Below are 24547 nucleotides of genomic sequence, written 5' to 3'. Positions count from 1 at the left end.
TAAGGGGGCAGCGGTGTGCATTGGAGAGATTAGAAATATTGAGTGGGAGAGACAGGGAATTAGAGAAAAGCTGCTTGCGGGCACAGTGAGTAGGAAGGGAGGATTGTGTAATACCCATCCTTTCATCGTATGGAGTAGTGATGGAGGAAAGAGGAAGCTTGAATCTCTAGGATCTGATCAGTGATGAACTGCGGGATAACTTAGGGCCTGGTGGTGCAAACCCCTTTAATTGCTTTTGCTAGCAGGGGCTAAACCGCCATTTGATAATTATAAGAAGTGTGAAACACAGGCTGGATCTAAAAAGGACGTGTAAGGAAGTATTTAATGAAAAATGTAACATTAAACCTTCACATAACAAACACTGTGTATGTAGTGAGATAAGACACACTATATGTGGATATCAAAATATGGGACATAAATTGCTAATCCAATGGCTCGGCTGCTATAAACCTTTTTTTTACAATCATTCCTGCAACAATATTATGGTTTTCCAGAATTTGTTCTGTGATCCTGTATCTCAAGGAAACTGCAATCTTCGCAGTGTTCACAAGGACTTGATATCAGACATTTGAGAATGGCTGAATTCTCATACTTGTGCTAAGCCAAGATCTGTTCCACTGTGTGAACACTGCAACAGCCCCGGGAGGCAGGTTGTGCTGAGATAGTCACGGATCTCACGCTCCCAGCGAGCATGATGGCGGAGCGGTGGTTTGGATTTGGGTTTGCCTGCATGGTTAGTCCAACAATATATCCCTTTGTCAAAAACAATATTGATGCATCTGGCTAGAGAGGGATTCTGGCGTCCAGTTGTCAACACAGCAGTACTAGTTCCTGCATGGCATGGTGCAGTTGCTCTTCAGCATCTTTTGTTCAGTGTCTCTAATCACTGAGATTTGCTTCTGGGCTGCCTGTCTCTTCCCTTCTCTTCTCCCCTCCGCCTGCCCCCCGCCCCCAGCGTCTTCTGTCTCTCTTCCCTGAAGGGGTGGCAGCTGGTCCAAAGGCTTCTAGTTTCCCCAGCAGCCTTGTCAGCAGCAATTCCAGCGGCTGATCCATTTGTGGCAGCAAAACAGTTTCCCTTTTGCCCCATAGCGAATATTAAAAGTTCTTTGCTAAGATTCCAAGCTCTGATCCTGCCATTTTGGAGTCATCAGCTTGTACAGATTTTCTGGGGCACAAAAATTGGCAGTGAGCATACCAGATACAGACATGCTCTTTGGTGCCATATTGTCCAATTGTGTGTATATCAGGAGGAAGATTGTTGTACATTCCAGCTTCGTGGTCTTTGTGGAGTGACAGCTCCCTGTGATCTAGGTGGATGGGTGGATAGAATGGATGCAACTTTACTTGGCCAAAAGTTGTATTTGTCTTCTGAGTGACGTGGCAGGAATCACACTCCAAAATGAGATTGGATGAAGAAATGGATAAGAGAAGTGCAAAGCTGAATAGGATTTAATTTAAACTGAATTAACTTTACACTAGTTAAGTTCCATATTATTAAAATATAATTATAGTTGCTTCTACACATTACCTTATTTCCTTATCTTTTAAATTACAAATTATAATTTTTGGAGAGACCATTTTGTATTTCAAAACAATTTCAGTGTACATGATTACAATGATCATGTGCCATCAAGTCATTGTCGACTCTTAGCAACCACATAGATTTCTCCATCGTGATCTGTCCCTAACCTGTTCCTTCAGTTCTTCCAATGGTGCACCCATCGCCACTGTAACTGAGTCCATCCACCTTGCTGCTGGTCATCCTCTTCTCTTTCCTTCCATCTTTCCCAGCATTACAGACTTCTCCAGAGAGCTAGGTCTCCATGTAATCTGTCTGAAGTAGGATCAGTGTGCATACAGAAACCATATTAAAATGATATGTACATCTCAAACAAATCTCACTTTGGGGTTCCCAGTTGCTGAAGCAGAAGGTGAATCTCACCTTCCAGCAAGATTTGTCACCTTCATCTAGTGCCGGATATTCTGGAAAATGAAGTTGCATGGGCCCTAGAAAATACTGTTAGTAACAAAGCTGCAAGAATTGCTGAAATTCCAGCTGAAGTGTTTAAAATCCTACACCATGGGGTGGTTTAAAGTGCTATTTGTGGTTTGTAAGCAAATGTGGAAAACACAGCAGTGGTCAAGGCACTGGGAAAGATTTAAATTCCAGTACTAAAAAAAAGAGTAGCGCTAAAGAATTCCAAAACCTACCAAGCAATTGCACTTAACTAACGTCCTAGATTTTACAGTCCTTACTTCAACAATACCTAAAATAAGACTCAGGAGCACTGGAGACCACATTGCTAACATCTGCTGGGTAATGTAAAAGGAAAGACTGTGCCCAAAAACCTTTTTTTAAAAAACTGTATTCATAATCCTAGGATTCGATAGAGATAGGCAGGCAGGCAGGCAGGCATTTTTGCTATCTTTGAGTCAGTTTTGACTCTTGGCAACCACCTGGACAAGTCCATGCAGTTTTCTGGCAAGATTTCAGAAGTGGTTTGCCACTGCCTTCTTTCTAGGGCTGAAAGAGAATGACTGCCCCAAGGTCACCCAGCTGGCTTTGTGCCTAAGGTGGGACTAGAACTCACAGTCTCCTAATTTATGTGTTTTAACCACAACTGGCTCTGACTGGATAAACCACAACAAATTGTGGAGAGCCCTCAAAAAGATGAGTGTGCAGGTGATCTCATCTACCTGTTGAAGAATGTGTAGGATGACCAAGAAGCAACAATTAGAACAGAATATAGAACATCTAAATGGTTCAAAATGGGAAGGGAGTACACCATCACCTTATTTATTTAACTTAGACATAAGAAATGCTGAACTAGATATAATGGAAATAGCAATTAAAATTACTGAGACAAATTTCAACAATCTCAGATATCCTGATGGCTTTGATAGCCGGCAATGAGGAACATGTTTAAGGTGAAAGTAGTGACTGCTTGGCGGGCCACATTAGGACCATGCTTTCGTTTAAAAAAAGAAAAGAAAAATGAAATTTAGATTCTATATGTACTGTTTCTACTGATGGATAGGTACCAGTTTTTATCAGTTTTGCAGTGTCTCTGAGCAGACCGTGATAACTGGGCTATGGTTCATATTGATACATTTGCTTAGGCTATTGGACTTAGTTCTGAAAGCTGTGGTTTGACTGAGATGTTGGTAAAATTGAAAAGGGTAACAGAGGCAGGCTACGAGAATCATCTGAAAGGATCTGAGTAAGAGATATGGACAAGGTTTGAAATATTGGATGTTGGGAAGGAAAGATAGATTCTGTTGTTCTGTAACCAACCATTAGCTTCTTAATGTCCTTTGCAGCTGGCAGGACCACCACTAGTGAGGAACTGGAGGACATGCTGGAGAGTGGGAATCCAGCTATTTTCTCCTCTGGGGTAAGCACTCTCTCCCTTTGCCTTGTGATTTGGCCAACCTTTTTTTTTTTGTCCACACTGCTGAGAGTAGAATTTAGCAATGCCATCCTTGCATCCTTGCAATCCAGCCATGTTGTCAGAAATGAGTGTCAGAGGTGATTCCTGAAAGTAAAGTAGGATCAAGAAGAAAAGTAGAAGTTCCCTTTCCACTGGCATAACCAAGAACCATGATCCTTTACCTTGACTCTTGATCTTGTAATACAGGTTCCACTATACCACAAAATCAACAATGGGCGATGAGCATGGAGTTGCATGCACAATTTATTGTTGGTAATGGTATATTTAATTCTGCATTTTATACTGTTTTACTTTCTTTTGGGACTTTTCTTTATGGGAGGCTATGAAAAACAATGATATTCAGTCCCTGGTTCAGTATCTCTGATTCTTCAGATGTCTGCTGGCATTGTCCACCAACATATGAATCCATGTGTGCTAGGAGCTCTGTTTCCCCCCCCCCCCCAGTGAAAACCATAATTTTTAGGAAAGCAGTTTTTACCATTTTGTAAAATTGCTCTAACCAGCCATAGAAAATCAGGAGAATGTGGTCTCCAGAGATATCTACCCAGGATGGAAAATTCTTCCTGGTCCATATTCTATTACCGTTCCAATGCTGCCTTCTTTTGCTAGATCATCATGGACTCCAACATTACAAAGCAAGCACTAAATGAGATTGAGACACGGCACAGTGAGATCATCAAGCTGGAAAACAGCATCCGAGAGCTCCATGATATGTTCATGGACATGGCCATGTTGGTGGAAAGCCAGGTGAGAGCTGCTGTAGAGGGCTGGACTTGTTACTCATTGACATATCAGGTAGCAATATCTGGTCCTCTGTTGATTAGTCTCCTGCCTCTGCATTATCCTCTGCCAAAGAGACAGCAGTTGCATCTTTGCACTCTAGTTCCTACATTAAATAGTGGGTTGGGATAAATGACTTCGTGAGATCTGTGGCACTTGTTAACTTTGTTACACTTGTTTTAATTTTGTTGATACAAACTTCCCTATACCACCCTGCTTCCAACATCTCAAGGCTTCATTTAATGACTCACCCTGTTTACTGAATTAACTCATTTTTGGATTCACATGGTATGTTAAAACATAAAGTAACCGAAGAGGCTGATTTCACTCAACATAACTGAGCAGCTCCAAAACAAACCAAAGTCAGAGCTAAACAAGTTTTCAGTGTTATGCAAAATGCAACTATTTGGTCTTTATAGGACTTGGGCAAGCATATTGTTCAAATTAAGACGATCTCATGAGACCAAGCCCATCAAATCTGATTTGTTCAAAATTTGCTGCAGTTTGAACTTAAAGGTTCTCTGCAAGAAGGACAAGAGAATCCTGACTTAGGAGCAAGGAAGAAGCAAGATGTAGGCATCTGATCCTGCAATTTTTCTTCTGTTATTGTGCAGAGCACTACACAGAGTGATCATGCTCTGTATATTATTGTCACTAATTACTTTTCTGGAGGAAGCTAAATTTGTGTCCGTATTCCTATGTGAATACTAGCAGAAGGGAATATCTGATAGGGCCTGCTACCCCAGATAGTTCACCCCAGCTTTTCTGTTGTGTGACATCCCAAAGGATCTCATTGAGAAGAAGCCAATCCAGGAGTTGAGACAACATCAAATTATATGGGCCAGAGAATGGAAGACAATGGAGCAAAAGGCAGTTGTCCACTTCTCCCCCAGAAGTGTATAAAACTCCTGTGGGTTGACAAAAGTTCAGTAGTATTGTTTGCAGGGATTGTAAAATTATCCCCTTAAACTCAGTTGTGTGATAACTCAGAAGCTGAAAAGATGCTTTTTGAATTAGAAGATGCTTTATCTTCCTCTGGTTAAAGGGCTAAAACAGAGGTGCCCATCTTACAGCACAGAAGCTGCCTGTAGAACCCAAAGGTATTTCACTTGGCCTCCTATCTTTTCCTTAGCTGCTGTTGATTTTCTTTAAGTTGTAATTAAATTTAATGATTTTAATTAGATAAAGTGGGAGTGGCAATCAACTTGTGAAAAGAAAGGGCAATGTCATTTATGATAAATGTGGTTTTTATTTTAGATATGTACACTTTATGCTTTTGACCACTTCACTATTTCACTTACCCTGCTTGTCAGCAACTGTTGTTGTTACTGCAGTATTATTATTTCAATTCTGAACCACTCTTCCTCCTGGAGAGCCCAGAGTGGTTTACAGAAGAACCTAAAATCAATCTTAGGTAATCAACAATCAACTAACAATTCTTCTAAAAATGAATTAAAACAAGGTTCATTAAAGGTTCATTTTTTTAAAAAGACAAGATACTCTGTTCCTAGCAGAGTTGTTATTCTGCAAATGCCTGGGTGGATTGATGCACTTTTATCTGACGTCAGAAGGACAGCAGCATGGGGAAGAGCCATACTTTACTGAGGAAAGAGGTCCATAATTGGGGTGCTGTCACAGGAAATGCTTGCTAAAAGGTTGGATTGCATTGCAAATGTCTGTCTGTCTGTTTTGTTTTAAACATGACCCTCTGGGAAACTAATACAAATGAGGTGGCATGGTAGATTTCCATATGCACACCTGTGCAACCCACAGAGAGTGAAGCAGAGAGAACTGAGGGGAAGTTCAAGCATGGGGGTGGTGGGCTACATTTACAGAAATAGGGAGAGAGGGAGGTTGAGATGTCATCCTTTGGGGTAAATACAGTCAATTCCTGGTTGTCTGGGCCTGCCTTTCTTTGTACCGCTCCTGACCCCCTCTTTCTGTCTCCCATGCTACCGTGCATATCTGGATAAGGCTGTTCAGGTATTGGCAGGTAATGCCCATTTCTCCTAGTGCTGGGACAATTGCATGTCTATGCTGCATGGCTGCTTTATGGTTCTGCATGCCCCTGCAGTGTTGGTGGGAAGTGGAAGATCTGGATCCTATGGAGAACTGAGTGTGGTGGCCAAGCAATTAGCTAGTCTAGAACAGTCTTTCCCAGATGCTGGAAGAGGGAAGAATAGGTCAATGTTATAGCATATGTGCTTCTTGTAGAAAGTTCAAGACTTGATTCCAGGAATCTAAGAGAGGTGGGCTGGATCCAAGGTAATTGCTGTCAGTTGGAGACAACACCAGGCTTAATGACCCAATGCCTTCTCCCATGAGAGAGAGTTGAAAACACAGAGATACTGGACAACACCAACAACCACTATATCAGGCTATACCGGGAAGCTATTGAGATTCACAAACACCAGCACAGTTTCAATAAAAAAGAAGAAAGTCTAAAAATCAACAAAACCTGGCTACCAATCCTGAAAAATACAGTCTGCAAAAGGTCAATGAACTCAGTTCAACCACCAGGATGCATGAACAATTCACACAATGCACATGCTAATCACGCTCAGCAGCCCCTCGTTAACAACTCAATAGAAAAAACCCTGCCTAACCCCCAGGAAGATATACACATATTTTGACACCAAAACAAGCAGCCACTCATTAACCCACGCCCCCCACACACACCATCCCCCCCCTTCAGGCACCCTCGCTGATCTCTATAAATACCCACAAAAGGGTCACATCATCCTAGGCACAGAGAGAACTGCTCCTGTCTGTGCTCCTGCCCTCTGAAGATGCCGGTCACAGTTGCTGGCCAAACGTTAGGAAACAAAACTTCCAGAACACGGCCACACAGCCCGGAAGACCCACACCAGCCTTCTCCCCTGTTGTGCTCCCTCTGCTCCTCACAGACTTGCTTGGATTTCTCTTGATAGTTAAAAAAAAAAGATTTGCCAGGCTAGTTAAGGTGATTAAGCCTTCCCCAAGTTGCATGTCTCCCCAGATGTGTAGACTGCAACTCCCAGAATAGTCACACAGCCATTGCTGAAAATTTTGAGAATTGGTCCACACATCTGGGGTAGATGTGGGGGAGGCTGCAGTATATCCACTCCAAGTCCAGTAGTTCACTCAACCTCAAAGGGTATCAAGGTCAACTGAAAAGAATCTCAAGTCAGCTAAGCCAAAATCCTGAAAAACAAAAAACAGAGAGCCCCCCGCCCCCAAATTTTACTTTTCTGAATGGCATAAAAGTTCCAGATAAGCATTACTTCTAGACGCATGTCTTATATGTTTTAGTGAGTGCTGACTTGTGAGAAATGTGGGGAGACATTCTCTGCATGCAGTTGTGGTCCTTTTGTTCCTGCCTCTTGGTGTGCTGCTACAGCAGCTGTGCCTTTGTGATGCTGAGTGCCTTTTATGGAGTAGTGTTTTTGTTGCTTCCTATTTGAAAAGCTCAATCCGCTGTTGCCAGTGCTTCCTACCACAACTCTTTTTCTGAGTTATCCTTTTCTATTAGACAAGAGAGTAAGACATACATCTTTGTCTAGGCAGCTCCGCCCTATAATCTTGTGCATGTGGAAACACAGAGAAAGGGAAACCTTCACCTTCCCAGCCACTGGAAGAGCATTTGGGATTCACACTGAGACTATAGAGCCCCATTAAATAATCAATTTGAGAATCTCAAATTCAAATTTGTGCTTCTGCCATCGAGCCATCTCCCAAGTGAGAATTATATACTACAAAACAATAAAGAAATTTAAAACAATAAAGCCTTAAGTGGACCAAGCAACAGTGAATGATATTAAAGTAGTTCTTATATTATTTACTGCTAAACATTTTTCCTCTGCTATTGACCCAAACATTTCTCAGAGAGCTTTATGTACACCAGCCAGTGGGGTATGGTGATAAAGATGTTGGAACAGGAGCAGAGAGATTCAGATTTGAGTATCCCCTCAGCTACAGAAGTTGTCTGGAGGACTTTGGGCTGGTCACTCTTTTCTCATAGGGGAAAAATAGGAGGACAGAGCACTTTGTATGCCCCCTTGAGTTCCTCTACAAAAAGTGGGTTAGAAATCAAATAAATAAAATAAAAAAGAGACAATCCCTGACCCACCCATTTAAAATTCTGAAAGACGTAACAAACAGGGATGAAGGCAGAAGAGGGAAAGCATCAGCTCAAGGGTCACTTCTGATGCAGTGGCAGGCTGGGTACAACTAGAAGAGGAATAACCTGGTGGAGCATGTCTTTCAGTTGAATTGATGAATAGCCCTGATGCCATCTCATGTTGCTGTAACTGTTGAGAAGATAAGCTGTTGAGGAATATATGTAAGGGAGCATGTGACATCAAATGCCCCCATGAGTCCTCAGGACCCTCCCTACCCCCCCATCCAGCCCTAATCCACAAAGCTTCAACCTTGTCATTCTGCTCTCTTTTGGTGCCTTCTGATGACAGGTCTAGCACTGAACGCCATGGCAAAGGAGGCAGAAAGCACCGTTCCCACTGCACGTGGACATGCTTGTGAGAAAAGAGGTAATAGGGAGAACCTCAGCATCCCTCCAGCCACATTTTTTGAAATCTGTGTGCATCCCCCGCTGTGCAGGGCGAGATGATCGACCGCATTGAATATAATGTGGAACACTCCGTGGACTATGTGGAGAGGGCCGTGTCAGACACCAAAAAAGCTGTAAAATACCAGAGCAAAGCCCGGCGGGTAAGCACTGGTCTGTGGTCTGTGCAGAAAGAGTGGGAGTTAAGCCATCCTGCCGTGTCCCAGAGATGCAATGGCAGGTGTGGGAAGTTGTGGTGGTGAATTCATTAACACTTGCTCAGAGGACAAGCTTTGGTATCCTTCATATTATTCAACAGCCCTGTTCTTGCCTTGAAACATATTGTTCAACAATTCTGTTCTTGCCTTGGTCTCCCTATCCCTCTCTTGTGGGTTTTCTATTTTATGTAACTGGTTTTCAAAGCTGTGTTGTGGCCTTTTCATAGCAGCCCTTCCCTTCCCGTTTGTTGAGCGATGCTGTGGGTCAACACAATCGATTGCTGTTGGAAGTTGTCCCCCTGGTGTTGCTTTTCAAGCACTACAACTCAGCATTAACCCTTGAAAAATACACATTTTCAACACAGGCAGTTTATTTATTTATTTATTTATTTATTTATTTAATAATAGTGTACGTGTTGTCCCCCCACCACCACCACCAAGGACTCTGGGCAGCTCACAATAAGTCAGAAGAGTTGAAACAGTCAAAATCAACCAAATAAAAACCCATCCTTTAGCCCCTAAAGCACAAGATACTTCCACCTTGTACCAGCCCCAAAGGTCCATTGGAAAAGCATAAACATGGCTGCTTTCCAAAAGGACAACTGGGAAGCAGCCATCCTCACCTTGGGGGCCGCGGCGGACTGCCACCAGGAAGTCCTGCTCCCTGACTTCTTCCCCCTGGACTTTTCTCAGGAGGGACTCCAGCCTGCCCTCTTGGTCTGCATGAATAGATGAACAGATTATATCTCGGTAAGGCAAGCCTGAAGGTAACAAGGGGCTGAACCATAATGATAGATATAGATGATAGCCAGCACCTTGAACTTGACCTAGAAGTCAACTCCCACAGTCCAGCTCCTGCAAGATTGCTGTATTCACTGACCATCTAGCAGGCAGGGAGCTGCATTTTGGACCAGCAATAGCTTCCAAACTGCCTTTGAGGGCAGCCCTTTAACCTTCTAAATCATCTTAAAAGCAATAGGATTCTTTCAATATATTTTAAAGATGTCTTTAATATTTTTTATCATATTCTTCAGCCTAAAGTGGTTCCATGCATTCAGTAAGAATTAAGTCACTGCCTGCAAGCTTACAGTCAAAATTATACGAAAGGAAAAAAGGGGGGGGGGAGGATGGGTGAGGAAGAAGAAAAACACACAGACTCCATTTCTTTAAGCTAAATAAATAAAAAAGATACAATCCCTGACCCACCCACTTAAATTCTGAAAGACATAACAGAAAAGGAAGAGTGATGAAGGCATCTCTTAGGTTAGCTGTCTGAAATCAAATCACTTCAAGGCGGAGAGCAATTTGATGGAATAGCCCTGTTTCTCTTCTTCCTTTGCTGTAGCTTTGAATGCAAGCTCAGGGACACCCCTCAAGTCTGCGTTATTGTTATTGCTTCCTTCTCTTGCAGAAGAAGATTATGATTATCATCTGCTGCGTTATTCTGGGAATTGTCATTGCTTCTACTATTGGTGGGATTTTTGGCTAGAAGCCTGCAACCATCCGAGACTATCATTTATGGGAGTAAGGAGATGAATAGGAGCACCAGAGCCACCTGGCCCACTACCCACTTGGGCCCATCCAAACCTTGTACCCGCCATTGGAGAAACTGGCGGACCAGCACTTCCGTCTCTAATGCATGATTATTTGTGTTAACACTATGTGTTAAGTACAGTGTATGTGTTGGGGGAGGGATGGTGCTGGGGGGAAGGTGGGAAGGCAGTGTGTGCATGACATGCTCAAGGTTTCAGCAGTTTTGGCAGTTCTACCACCTTTTGACCTCTTCTTGATGGTCAGATCTCCTCAAATCGAACCTCCTTTCCCTTCCAGTGAGGTCCTCTTTCTTCTCCCCAAAGAAGAGTTTGCTACGACAGCTATGCAGTTAATCCAGTCCCTGCTCTGGCAGAGACAAGGTCTGGTCATCATCATCCGTTACCAGAACTGTGTCCTTTGCACTGTTGCTTATAGAGGAAGGGGAGCCTCTTTGGCAACAGCTGTCAGCTCAAACCAGGCCAGTCTTCCTCTTTTTCAGCCATGGGCAAGGACCTCTTTGTAGTGTTGCAGGCTTGTTCAGCTAGGGTATTCTGTATTTTTTTTTTATTTCTGCAGCTGCCCAGCCAGGAGCAAGAGGTGGGTATGACCCACCTGGCCCAAATCTGTGTCTTCCACAGTTCTGGTCTGAGCTCAATTTCTGTTCAGTGGAAACCTCACCCCCTTTTTCAGCTTCTGAAGAACCACTGGGCTTCTTTTCTCTTGCCTTCCTGTAAGCAGAATGTATGTATTTATTTAAAATGTCATTCAGCTTTTTTGCTTAAAAAAGCAGGAAGGTGACTTGCAACATGAAATTAGGACAAAACCACTAATAATTGTTTTTTAGACAACCAACTTAACTGGAGGAGTTAACGGTAGCCTTCACCACGCCCAAGTAGGCATTCTGGATGTTAACCAAGGGCTGGTAGATGATAAAAGGGGAATTTACAAATGCATATTTTAGAAATGTGTTCCAGGTGAGTTGCAGCTCCTCCATCACACAAAACAACAGACCCAAGTTCAAAATATCATGAGAAGCAGCCTTAGATGGACGGCCCTTAATAAAATGTCTGTGGCACTAATGTGCCCATGGCATTTCCTTGGTCCCTACCAGATTCTCTGCCCTGATTTAAAAATAATAATAATTGGAAAGCTGGCACACTGCCAAAGAGCAAGCCTCTGGCTTCAGTGTTTTATTTCAAAGTTGGCTTTTTGGCCCTTATAGGTACTGTTAGAAAATAACATTATGATGGCTGCAAAAAAGGAGAAAGTTAAGCAGGCTGGCAGTAAGCTTCTTAACAAGTTAGTAAGAGAGCAAATAGAATACTCACCCAGCTGGTAAATGGGTGTTTTGTGACTGGCACAAGGGCACCCATGGTGTGTTGAAACTCGAGTTATGCCCACTGGAATGAAACAGCTGAGGACCCCTGCCTTCGATGAAGGTTGGAATTGTGTCAACTTTGTGCCTCATTCCAGAAGTTACAACTGACAATGCACACACACTGGGTGCTTGAGCTGTGCCAGGTACTGAAACTTCTTGGCCTTGCATTAGCCTCTTTGTGCTTAAGACCAACTGGGCTAGTCCAGGTCCTGCCACTGTCAAACCTAACTGCCAGCACTGGGTGTGTGACTCTTACCTGTCTGCTGTATTGTCCAAGAGCAAAAGACCCGTTATTAACCAGCTCCACCCCTCCTTTTTCTGTGGGCTGCTCCATTTGAGGATTTCACCAGGTGGCTCTTGGCAGGGAAATGCATAACTGGGGTGCTTTCCCACATTTTCTCTTAGAGGAGCTGCCTGGACCTACAGTACTTCTGATGACAAAAGAGGCTGGGTGGGTCATCTTCCCCCTTTTATATGCCACAGGCTGCCTCCTTTACTTATTCCAGGCTACACGGAAACTGCCAAACCTTCACCCCCACAGCCCTGCTCCCTAGTCTTAACTTAGCTCTTCCAGCTGCTTCACAGCACCAGCAGTATCTTTCATACAGTAATACAGTAACACTCTGGACCAAGAACCTGCTCTCCTATCCTCCCCCAAGGGATGCTTGCTTCTCATCAGCTTTTGCCATAGTCAGAACTGGCTCCTTGGGGAGCAAGGAACCAGTGGAGTCTGCTCAAGGACAGAGAGGGCTTACATAGCCCTCACTGCGGGAATCGTTCAGGATGGTGTAGCACGGCACAGATGGGCTTCAAAACCATTTGTGCAACCTTACAATTCCAGAACTAAAACGGGGTTAGGTAAGGTCCACCCTTAGAAGACTGGTTGCTGAGAGATGGGCTCCTCCTGGCCGACAGGCAGTTGTCTTTTCTTCCATAGTAGCCAGTAAATGTTAAAAATAACCTCTCTCGGTTGAGTAGTCATGATCAAGTTTCAGCTTTGCCCACTCAGTTCTCCTGCCTTCTGGAGCTGTCAAGCTGCTTCCTTTTTTTTTTTTTTCCGTCTTGGTGACCTTAATTAGCTTTTCTACAGTCAGCACAGGGGCAAAAGCCGTGCTGCAGCATTAGGGCAGCTACTGCTCCTCCCTCTATTCACACCTTCCTTTGTTGCATGTCAAAAAATAGAGCTGTTACTAGTATGTCTGTGCTTCAGGAAACTCTCCAGATACTGAGAGAAAATGTGTCAATCATCTTTAATCTTAAAAAAAATCCTCTGAAGTGCCACCGTAGTCTCACCTGTTGCAGTATTCAGCATTCTTGCAGGGGAAGACATTTCACCTATGATGTCATTTTAGAGGCCTCCCCAGGAGTTGTAATGTTGCTGTACAATGTGAATTAAGTGCCCTTGTCTCTTGTGGCCCTCAAATCTCACTTTCCAGCTTGGGGGATCTGGAACTATTCCTTATTGCCTCCTTTCTACATTCCAGCCTCCTTTTTCGCTTAATTTGTCCTCAAACCTCTTTCCCCCACCACCTCCTCCAAACTTCAGGGGGAACACAGCTTCCTTTTATGAATGAACTTTTATGTAGAATAAAGAATATTTATATCAAATACACCGTCTTTTGATTCCTCTGTGAACCGGAACATGGGGAGGGATAAGCTGTACTCACACTTGACTTCTGAGCTGGTTATACAGAACCTAGTTTTGAAAGTATACACCTCTTGAATCATTTATTACAGCACATAAATATTCAGGTTTTCCTACTACTGGGAAAGAGATGAGAGCAGAGCCCCATACCAAGTAACTAATTTACCAAGACACTTTCTGGTTTCTGAGACAACACGCCTTTTTAAAAGGTCAGTAGCTAGGAAACCTTTTAATAGTGTTGTGCTTCTTCATTCATTTGCTTCTACTCAGCATAGAGCTCGAAATAAGATTTTGTCCACCACCACCTTTTTTTAAAGTTAGGAAAGGTAAGGTGCTGCCTTCCAAATATTTCGCTTGATAATTTCCTAAGCCCAGATCTTTGCCTGTGTTGGCAAAACGAAAGGAGTAGTGGTCCAGAATAGTTGCAGGGCACCATGATAATTTTATCATTCCTCCAAAAGCAGGCATGGAAGTCTCAAAATACATCAGGGCCTATTGATGCCCCCCCCGCCCCTGAGCAGCTTAAACCAACTGGCAATGGTGCAGAAGCCATTTCCAAGACCTCATTTAATTGAGAGCTGGGGAAGTAAAATTGACACAACCAAATCTGAAGCCATCAGGAATAGAAGGTGGTTCTGGCAGTCTGGCAGCAGAGAAACATAGTGAATCGACTGGATCCCATATTCTCAGTGAGAAGTCATTTTCAAAGGGGTTAGAACAAAGAAGGGACTGTGACCAGCCTGGGGGTCTTCAGCAGGTTCTGTTCAGACTATGAATCTGCATCCTCCTGTTCAAAAAAGCCCAGTGCAAAAAACTCCAAAGAACTACTGTAGTCCAATTAGCAGGAAGTCAGAAGTGAGGTCTCCGCTTGCGACCTGTGTATTTTGTGTCCATTCGCACATTCCTGCAGATGAACCATGAAAGAACAAAAAAATAAAAGTGGGCAAAGTGCAGAAAGTAGGAAGCAGCCATAAAAGGATTTTTGCAAAACTCATTAGAATGCTTGGGGGAGCGGGGGAGCCATGTTCACAACTTTCAGTAAGTGGCAATATCCTTAACATTTTTTGGGAAAGGCAAGAGGCACAATGGGCATGGAAAGTGTCTGGGGCTGTGTCACACATATAAGTGGGAGCCAGTATTTTCTCCCTTCTATATTTAAGTAGCTTAAACCTAATTTAGTAGGATAGTATATGCTCTATCCTTTTGGCATGATGTAACTGGGTCATGGGGTGGGTTGGTGCACCATATGAACTACTTATTGGAGGTTTAATTGTCCCGCTTCTGTCCCATGATCAAGACAACGTCCTAGAGAGGCATTGTGAAAATGAGGCCTCTGGGCATTCCACCTCTGTGCCCATTCCGGTTTTCATGAGGGAAGCGGAGATGGCCACCAATCATGGCTGCAATGGCATTGGTCCTGATCATGCCCCAACAGATTCTCAGCCTTTTGGCTAAGATCAAGTGCAGTATTGCACGTAGGTTGTGTTTTATTTTTTGACGTGGCAAAAAAGATACCTGGAAGGGGGAAGGGAAGTGCTAATCTACTTTGCAGTAGCAGCTGCTTTTTCCAACAAACTGCAAAAGCATCCACAGGAAGTTTGACTGAGCCACCTGCTATTAGATGTTGCCAGCACATTTGACTGCAAAAGGGATTGTGGGGTCAGCCATGTCATGCAAACACAGCTTTCATATTTCTTTCCTGCCTAAAATGATAGAAAACCATGCCAACAATTCTCAGCAATTTTAGTTGGAGGGATCTGCCAAGGCTCCAAAAAAGACTCTGTTGGGGCCATATGTTGCCCTGAGGCCTAATCTATGGGACATAAAGAACCTTGGTCTGAAGGAAGATGCAGAGGTCAGACTTACTTGCCCTGCCGCCGCCTCCGTTCTTTCTTCTCCAATACCCAGTCCCTACTCTTCTTCACTGACTTCCCTTTGGCGTTTCTAAACCGGATTCTTGAGAAAAAGAATGAAATCAGAAATATTATCAGTTGCCACTTTAGTTCAATGCCAAGCGGCCTCAAGAAAACAGCAAAACAAAACATAGAATAGAGCAAACAAAACAATACAAAAAATTATCACTTTTTCAAAGGTCCTTTAACGGCTTTCAAAAGGCCAACAGGTAGAATGTACAAATTACTGAAGAAAGTCTTCCTATTTCAATTGGGGCTGCAACTGAGAAGGTCCCACCTTTGAAGGAGGCTCATCTAGTCTCCTCATAAGGTGAAAATCAGAATAAAGACTCAGGGTGGTCGATACAGGAAAAGGTAATTCTCCTGATATGACTAGGATTAAAAAAAAAAAAAAAAACTTTGAGGATGGAAATGAATTAATAGCACAGGAACTTGTTGTATATTATCATAGTCTAAAATACCTGTATAACAAATGGCAAAGCTAACCCATCCTTACTCAGGAAGGATGTTGGATTTCATCTCCCTAACTCCCAGCCAGAATTGGGAAAAAACTAGGCTAGGCTATGCATCCAGTAATTTATATTGGCCAAATCAGGGCATTTCCGTTAGTAGCATGTCAGAGGCAGGAAAACATGGCAATTGAGCTGTTGATTACCACGACAATGATCCTCTGGCTATTACTGTTTGTCTCTTCCTCAAGCTGTGAAGAGGGTGAGTGTAACCTCACACTGCTTTAGGGAGGAGGAGACATTGCTGACGTGCCTATAGAGCCCACACAGACTTGCCACCGTAGAAGATACTCAGCTTCAAGCAGCACTTGCTTTAGACAACTTGCTTATAGGCTCTTGCTCCTCCCAGTACCCTAAATGGCAAACCACTCTTGTTCTTATGTTACAGTTCGGGGTCTGAGGCCAAGAACAACTCAGTCTGAACCACCCTGAACCCAATGGCCTCCCACCTTCCAGTTCTGGCCTTGGTACCTTTCATTGGTGAATGTGGCCTGTGTTGTCTCTTCTTCATTGCACTCTGTGCCGAGACCCTGCCAAAGCCACAAAACAAAACAATCCATATGAATTTAGTTGAAGGAGAAACACCAGCCAAGAAAAACGTGACAAGAAGTCAGGGAGTGTCAGCCTTACGAGGTAGTTCAGACAAGAAGCACACCCAGAAGTACTAGCTCTAACTTTACTGTAAGGTTATATTAACAGAATCTTGCAACTCTGAAAGTACATCTCTCCCCCCTTGCTTTTACAGTCCAAGAAACTAAAGATGATCCCTTCTGAGACGTTTGCCATGCCCACATTCCTTCTGCAGACTCAGCTGCTGGTTGTCTGACCACTGTCTAGTCTGTGGCTCTTCCACCTGTCTCCTGAAGTTGTTCCCACATACTATTACAGGGAGGTACAATTAGAGGGTCCAGGCAATGGACTTAAAAGCCACTGACCATCTTAGTTGGGAGGCTCAGTGACCATGCTTAGCAGAGATCAGATGTTACTTAAATGTTTTAACCTCATGTCACTCTGCAGCCGTATCTCTTAGCAAACAAAATACTCTAGTTTGACATGAATTGAAAGCATGTCTTTCAAAAAACCAGAGCTTGGAAATGAGGAAGGCACTAGAAGAAAGGATTTCAACAATTAACTGTCATCTACCAAGAATCTTTCTTTGTCCTTCCATTGTGGAAAAGAAGCGCTCTAGATTAAAGCACTATTGTCCAGCAGTTCAACTTTCCCCTCAATTTTGTTACCTTTGGTAATACATCAGTTATGCCAGCAAAGAGACAGAGAAAGAACCTGTAAAAAGAAAGAGATAACTAGAGTATCAAACACAACATGGGGAGGGGGGAGCTTTTTAAATAGTACCTCAAAGGTCAAAGAAGCTATACTACTTAAAGATGGCCTGTTGGTACCACCTACTCCAGTACTGGCTCCAGAAGAGAGGGCCTTTTCTGCTACCCAAAATATCTGAATAGGGATCCAATACCAAACAGTGGTCCCTCCTTATCGAATTATTTTCTGAATGAAATGCCAGGAAAAAAGAAACATGAACTTATTTCACAGAACTGAGCAGCCCTGCAGAACTGGATGAGATGACTTGGGATGTTCTTTGTCCTTAAATTTCATGCAGGAACTGAGAAGATCTGAATATGTCTGCCATGTTAGACTGAAGGATTTATCATGCAAGGCTCTCAAGAAGAGTCCTTATCTGACTGTACCCAACATATTAAACCATAATATTGTTTGTTATGATTTAATTTTTACACAAAGTAGTCAATTATGATACGTTCAATAAGCTGAAGCTATGCGTGCACTGAGCTATTTGCAGAGATTTGTATCATTCTTGATCTACAAACTTCACACAGTGTGGATTGTTGAGCATCCCCATATCCCCAGAACTTGAAGTCCCACCCCCTCCCAGAAAGACTTACTTTTTGGCTTTGGCACTATTGGGGTAGTCTACCACCATGCCACCAGTGAAACCCGCCTTCATGGCTTGGGTGGTGATGAGCTCCAGCTGCCAGGAGAGAAAGAACCTCAATGTCCGCTTCCTAGCAATACAGACCTGCCTCGTGGGGTGGGGTGGGGCTGGGCTCCTCTTCCAATAGTATTTCCTATATTCTCTACACCCTCCCCTACTCTTACAAGGAATGTGCCTTTTTTTTTTCCTACTGAACTTCTACTGTGGATTAGGGCAGGGGTTGGCAAACTTTTCTGTAAAAGGCCAGATGCTGCCCTTCCCTCTGCCTTTGTGCGTGCGGCTGGCAGATCTGCAAGCCAAGGAGTGTGTCAGCATTGGAAGGCACCAGCCCATCAGCAAGGAGGCTGCGGACCGGCTGCTGCTGCCAAGGACACCCTGCTCCTAGCCCTACACCTTGCCCTGGGAGCTCAACTGTGGCTTGGGCTTGGTAATCTGCTGCCTGCTCACCCACACACCTACTCACTTTGCGGGATGCATAAAAAAAAAGGGCAACAGGCCATATTTGGCCAACAGGCTATAGTTTGCCAACCCCTGGATTAGGGGAATCACAAACTCAGTTAGCACTACAGACAGCCCATATGAAGAAACGCTCACTTTAATAACTAAATGCAAGCCATTTTAAAGCTAAACACAAAAGGAAATTCTTCCCTTCCTCTTTTCCTCTCCTTCCCTGAATTTCCTATGCCATTTATGAGTGTTGTCAGAATAGGATTTAGTTTGCTTTTCCCCAGAGAATATGAGAGCCTTCCTGCTCTCTAAAACCAAAGAAGAAAATAAAAATAAAAATGGGGCATGGCTTTCCCATGTCTCTCCAAATGCCTTCTGCCTCTTATAAGGCAGAAGCTGGCATTTGCAGGCTATATACAGCATATACAATAAAAAGGTGTGAACAGTGTGAAACCATGTGAATTTTCCTAAGTGATTCCTGCAGAAGTACTGAAAATGTTGAGTTGCCTCAACATGCCTTGTTTGATTAAGCAACCAAGATCAACTCTTGCTGACCTACCCAATACCCACACAACCTCCTAAATAAGGGTACCTCCTTCTGCATGCCTTCCTACTCAGTAGGTTCTCCCCCTAGCCCCAAGGCACCAACCTGCTGAGAGTTTTCTGGGTATAACTGTAGAACAGCACGGGCTCCTCGGGCCTAGAAGATAAAATATCAGCTACATGGGATCTTGCAATCTGGCCATGATCTTACTTATGAGAAATAAATATTGATGCGGCCTTTGCCAGAGATAGGCAGTGGTTAATCCAGCCTGATATCTGCTTTGACTGGCAGTGGAACTAATTTTTCCCAGCTCCGCTATCCAAGATCATGATTTACTGCAAATCCTGGGATCTTCTTCATGCCAAGTTTACTCCATACCAAGCTATGGCAGAGTGGGGTTTCCCTACTCTCACCCTTAAAACTTTTTCATTCAGCTGTAGCTAAGCAGCAGTGGTGGAGGAGCATAACTTCCCTGTATATTGCAGAAGCTCTAGCCTCTGAACATTCTTTGCTAGGGAAGGCTAACCATTAGAAAAGTTGGAATTCCCATTTGACTTCCAGCTCTATCTTACTGCTCTGAACTCAGCAAGCGAAAGGGGTAAAAGAGAACTGCCTGCTTCATCATTTTTCAAGTCATTGCACATGTTCCTGAGATTATGTTGCTCCACCTCTCTCTCTCTTACTTTCCTCCTCTTTTTCTTCCTGACTCATACCTTACATACAAACTTGTTGTCGAGCTGTAAAATACACAAATAGCATCTCTTACCTTCCTTAATCAGAAAGTATAAAAATGGGGGGGAGGGGGATGTAAATAACAGAAAAACTAATCTTCACCAGAGCAGTATAGAGAGTTGAGAAGAACCGATATAGTCGCTTTGGAGGGCTGTGAGTCTTCTTATCAGCATTACAGAGCCACTGAACTGCAGAAATACTGGAAGAAAATAATTCAGGGCAGTGATTCTGGTATTTTCATTATCTTGTAGTCACTGATTATTGGTAATGCCTGTTACAAATTCTTACCTGATACAGCCATCAAATGTTCCAGGTCGGAAGGGAATTCCCTGGCCCATATCTGCTAGCATCAGGTCTCCCTCCACTTCTCTCTCCACGGCTACATCTAGTTAGAATAAAGAAAGGAGGACACTACCATTTCAAGTCCCAGACATGAAAGTTTAGCCTAAGGGGAGAGAAAAAAAAAAAGAGATCTACTCACCAAGCATTGCAGGACTGATGTCCATGCCAACCCAACAGTGCCCTTCCTCAGAGATATAATCACCACTTAAACCAGAGCCACAGCTGATAGGAAAAACACAGTTAGGATGAATAAACAGCTGTTCTCTTTTTCTGATCACCAACCACATAGGATGAAGAATCAAGAAATGTTAAACTGCATGGAAATAAACTGTGTTACTTGAAAACATCTGCTGAGTTTTTTGGATCACAAAGTAAAGCTATCCCAAAGACACTTGGCAAGAAATTATTGAAAATAAAGCAGAAGTATTGAACTGAATGCGGAGTGCATCTATTTTAAAATGGAGATATAGTTAATGGGACAGGGGAGGAACTACTTTAGTACTTCAAGAATTTACAACTGTCTGAAAGGTGATTTGCAGACACACCCATTATAATTCTACTGATCACAAATGTTGAATCAGGTAATATCAGCAACCTATTTCACTGATTCCTTTTTCCAAAAGTTGCCAATTTCAGCACATAAGATGCCACTACAGGCAAGGCAGAAACTTTAATTTGGTTCTTGATACCACACTGTCCTGATATTCTAATACTCAATTTGCATACTTGTTTCCATCTCGAGGGACATCGGACACCATTTATTGCATGAAGAACTGGAGCTAAATGGCACAGCACACAGTTTGCTTTGGGGGAGGGGCAACCCAACACTCCACATCTCTACTTTTAAAAACGGAGAAAAGAGAGAGTCTCAGATTGGTGGAAAGAGGAACGCCATCATTCAACTACCTTCAGCCTGGAAGAGCTGGTTCCAGTGGAACCTAACAATGGACTTAATGGGCCACGATTCAACACTGAGCATTTAAGGGTAACTGCTGCTCTCCTAAGGGCTTTTCATATATAGCCAGACAAGCTCAAAAGTGATTTGTAAAATTTGGATACTAAAGGAAGTTGTGGACCTTATATTGTTTGGGTGAGCTGTGCAAACGTGGTACAGGTAGTCCTTGCTTAATGATCACAATAGGGACTGGAAAATTCGTTGTTAAGCAGGGTGGTCATTAAGCGAAGCATCATGTGACTGCACCTGATTTTATGACCTTTTTTGCAGTGGTTGCTAAGCGAATCACTGTGGTTATTAAGTGAATCATGTGGTCGTTAAGCAAATCACACGCTTTCCCATTAATTTTGCTTGCTAGAAGCCAGCTGGGAAGGTCGCAAATTGCAATCACGTGACCCCAGGATGCTGCAACCATCATAAGTGCGAGCTGGTTGCCAAGCATCTGGACCACAATCATGTGACCACGGGGGGGCTGCAATAGTCATAAGTGTGATGGGCGGCTGTAAGTAATTTTTTTCAGTGCCATCATAACTTTGGACAGTTGCTAAATGAATGGTTGTTAAGCAAGGACTACCGGAAATAAATTTGAAAACCCACTCCCATTCTGGTAGATCAGTCCCTTAAGAGCAATACAACAAATTTACCCAACATCCAGCAAAAAACATGGACGATCATCTGGGAGACCCAGCAATTCCACAGCCCGTTCAGACATCTGAGACTGAATCTCAATCATTCGAGAGCTAGGGGGTGAAAATTGAATACACAACAGCTATCAAGAAACAAATACACAGCATAGTATTCCACTTGAATGCTTACAGGAAAACTTAAGCTTCTTTTTATCTCATTCTTAAAGTTGCAAGAAGATGCTTATACACAAACAATAAGCAATCTATTCCAACTACCCAGGAGAAGGAATGGCATGTTAAGAAAGGCAAGGTGGTCAATCTCTTCCCTTTCAGTTTTCTCCCACAGAGAACAGGGACAAATAGAGGCTGCTAACAACCATGATGAGGCTAAATAAGTTTCTCTCCATGTGATGCCAGATTGGCAATTTCGTTAGTGTTTTTCCAACACTCACAATATATTTAGCATCACTCACTCCTTTTAGGGAGCCATTCCATCCCCACCAACCCATTCAAGAGTCTTTCATGATGGCACTTCTAATTCCATTGTGCAAAAAAGCCCTATTTCCCTTAACACACTGACACCGACTCTGTTGCTGCAGCCATCTGTGGCAAGGGAAACTCATCTGATTACCTTCTTTGTAATCTTCTGATACTGTTTTAGCCTATTTTTATCTATGTTTCAGTAAAAAAGAGAAAAACAATTTTTTGAGAGTATGCCTTAAGTACAATATATCTAAGTCCCAGGAGACACAGACCTCAGAAAAACTTGACAATGTATTTCAAAAACTCTAAATGTGTTTGGTATCTATTAGGCTAAGGGCTTAAATAAAATGAAGTCATATTAACATACTGTTTAATATACAGCAGTAGCTTATGCATTATATACATTAAATATGACATACTGTGGTAACCCAATGGATTTTATTCTGAATTAGCTATTTGGATATTTTAACTGATGCATCATGAATGGTGCACTATGAGAATGCTATGTTTAAGTTTTAAAAACATAAATTATATAAATAAGCTTCTCACAGCCCAAGATTGCCTTACTTATGTGTGTATTTCCGAGCTTCAGATTCATCATAGAACTGGGGGGGGAAAGAAATGAGAAATGAATTAAAAGGAAAACACAAGAAAAGTTTTGCTGGATCCATTCAAAAGTCTATCATCCTTCCTCTGCAAAGGTCATTAGCAAGGGATGAAAGCAATTCATCTGTTAGATACTGTCTTGTATATAACACAGTTTTCCTTTCACCCCTAGTTATCCTTCTCACCCCAATCTTTTTTTTTTCCTTCCAATAATACAGTTTAACATGGACAAGAATTATTTTCTTACTGCTCCTATAGAACAATTGCAATTTCACTTTAAATCATCAAGAGATCATAAACAGACCCTGTGCTATTTTTCCTCCCCCTACTGACTACCTAGTGCATTACAGTTGCCAGCCAGATGCTTCCTTGAGACTCATAAGAGCACCAATAGCCCTGTTTGTTTCTAGAACCAGGAGCTGGAAAACCAGAATGCTTCCAAAAATTGAGATTCTATTTAGCTATTACAAATAATATCCAAGGAAAGGTTGTTCCTTCAACATAAATGTATTTTGTCCCCCCAAAATGGCAATGCATTTCAGAACCTACATAGATGAAAGGCTGGACCTGTATCCAAAGTCAAAACAAGATGGAAATAAGGAATAACAGTATAAGAAGAACTTGACTGGATCCACTTTATTTCATCCTCCTCCTTTCTGTGGTGACCAACCAGAAGTCAAGGAAACAATACCACAGGGCAGGAAACAAAGTGTTCCTTCCCCCTCATTCTTCATCAACCTGGAACTATGAAGTAGCTTGAATATACAGACTCCATTCTTCATTACCAGATAATTAATCATAAGAGCCATCCTACAGGATCGCACTGAAGGCCAGAATGGCGCAAAAACTGGGACAGAATGAAACAATCCACTTTATTTCAGTGTTTTGGGATTTAATGCCAAACCATTTACTGGTTTCGTGGACCAAGAAGGTACCATTTCAGGCTGTTTCTACTGACTGAAACAAGAGCAAAACAAGGAATGTAATATGTCTGATTACATTACTTTCCAAAGGTGTATGACTGATGAATGTGCTTAACTTCATTCATTCATAAACGGACCTTCTGGACTGCGATTCGGCTATTTCAGATCGCTTCCAAAGTATAACACTGGAAGAATTACCATTCTTAATGGTTATTCTCGAATCTCTCACACTTGTTCTGGTATCCAGGTCGTATTTCAGTTTTTATCGCATCAATGAATACGATATTTTGTTTTTCAAAGTCGCCAAGGAGCATCCAGGGAGCAAATCAGCAGTGTTCCAAACAGAACGGGAAATGTAAGAGATAGACTGCCCTTGTGCATTAAGGTTCTATTGGTTAGCCCCGAAGGCTGACGAACACGAGCATTTCCACCTCCCCTATGAAAGAGTGCTCTCCCCCCCCCCCCCCATCACAAGACTTATTCCCTTTCTTACCAGCTCAGGGGGTCCGCGATGCTCAGGCCTCTTTCCGCAGGCTGCCATGCTGCTTACCTTCGTACGTCACTCTTACGCGACCCCAATCCTATCATAGAGCTAGAAAAATGAAGATAAGATCAACCCGCCCTGGTCAGAGATATTCGAGTTCTAACTTAATACGAGTGAGTAGCAGTCTCTCCATTCTGCAAGACATAATTACCACTTTACTACTTCTCAGAGTCAGTTTGAGTCTGTCTGTGTCTAAATCGAACAAATATAATAGTTTAAATAAGTTTGACTTCGTTGAGAGTTCAAAGTTCACTATTAACTTCACTATTTGTGGTTCTTTCCGTAATATATATCTACCTGCCAAAACAGACGCGCACGCGTCTGAAGTGACGCGCGGGTGGGGCGCGCACGTGACGGAAGAGACACCAATAGCCGCTACCGCCTGCAGCGGGCGCGCCCCGGCTG

General features: G+C 42.9%; 2 protein-coding genes and 1 non-coding gene across 5 annotated transcripts in view; 1 reads left to right on the top strand and 2 right to left on the bottom strand.

Annotated features, from left to right (window-relative positions):
* STX1A (syntaxin 1A) overlaps positions 1-13669 on the top strand; it is a 64520-nt gene extending 50851 nt beyond the window's left edge. Inside the window, exons 7-10 of one of the 2 annotated variants that reach the window (XM_088152400.1) lie at positions 3322-3395; positions 4062-4199; positions 8829-8939; positions 10405-13669. In XM_088152400.1, coding sequence (XP_088008526.1) covers positions 3322-3395; positions 4062-4199; positions 8829-8939; positions 10405-10482 — 401 coding nt within the window. In that variant the 3' untranslated portion in view covers positions 10483-13669. Of the gene's footprint in view, positions 1-3321; positions 3396-4061; positions 6226-8680; positions 8940-10404 lie in introns of those variants that run through there. The other variant, XR_015798192.1, reaches the window with a different exon arrangement.
* Positions 13670-14098: 429 nt separating this feature from the next.
* BUD23 (BUD23 rRNA methyltransferase and ribosome maturation factor) lies at positions 14099-24233 on the bottom strand. Of its 2 annotated transcripts, XM_007430261.4 has the most exons (12): positions 24092-24233; positions 22637-22674; positions 21605-21700; positions 20145-20227; positions 19952-20048; positions 19766-19862; positions 19037-19087; positions 17891-17976; positions 17210-17255; positions 16443-16501; positions 15416-15505; positions 14099-14453 (listed from the first exon to the last, which is right to left on the bottom strand). In XM_007430261.4, the coding sequence occupies exons 1-12, from the start codon at positions 24137-24139 to the stop codon at positions 14399-14401; spliced, it is 846 nt and encodes a 281-aa protein (XP_007430323.1). In that variant the 5' UTR covers positions 24140-24233; the 3' UTR covers positions 14099-14398. The 2 variants fall into 2 exon arrangements, with proteins under 2 accessions (XP_007430323.1, XP_007430324.1); XM_007430262.4 differs by lacking the exon at positions 22637-22674 and having other exon boundaries at positions 24092-24173.
* On the bottom strand, positions 16074-16212 carry LOC112540880 (small Cajal body-specific RNA 20). Its single transcript, XR_003084924.1, has one exon.
* Positions 24234-24547: the final 314 nt, after the last annotated feature.

The sequence above is a fragment of the Python bivittatus genome, unplaced genomic scaffold (genome assembly GCF_059951505.1).
Source record: "Python bivittatus isolate LINGU-HERP-01145 unplaced genomic scaffold, Pbiv_v1 ctg000690_np1212, whole genome shotgun sequence".
NCBI classification, from domain to species: Eukaryota; Metazoa; Chordata; class Lepidosauria; order Squamata; family Pythonidae; genus Python; species Python bivittatus.
Note: the sequence above shows the minus strand (reverse complement) of the source record. Positions and strands in the feature narration are given on the sequence as shown.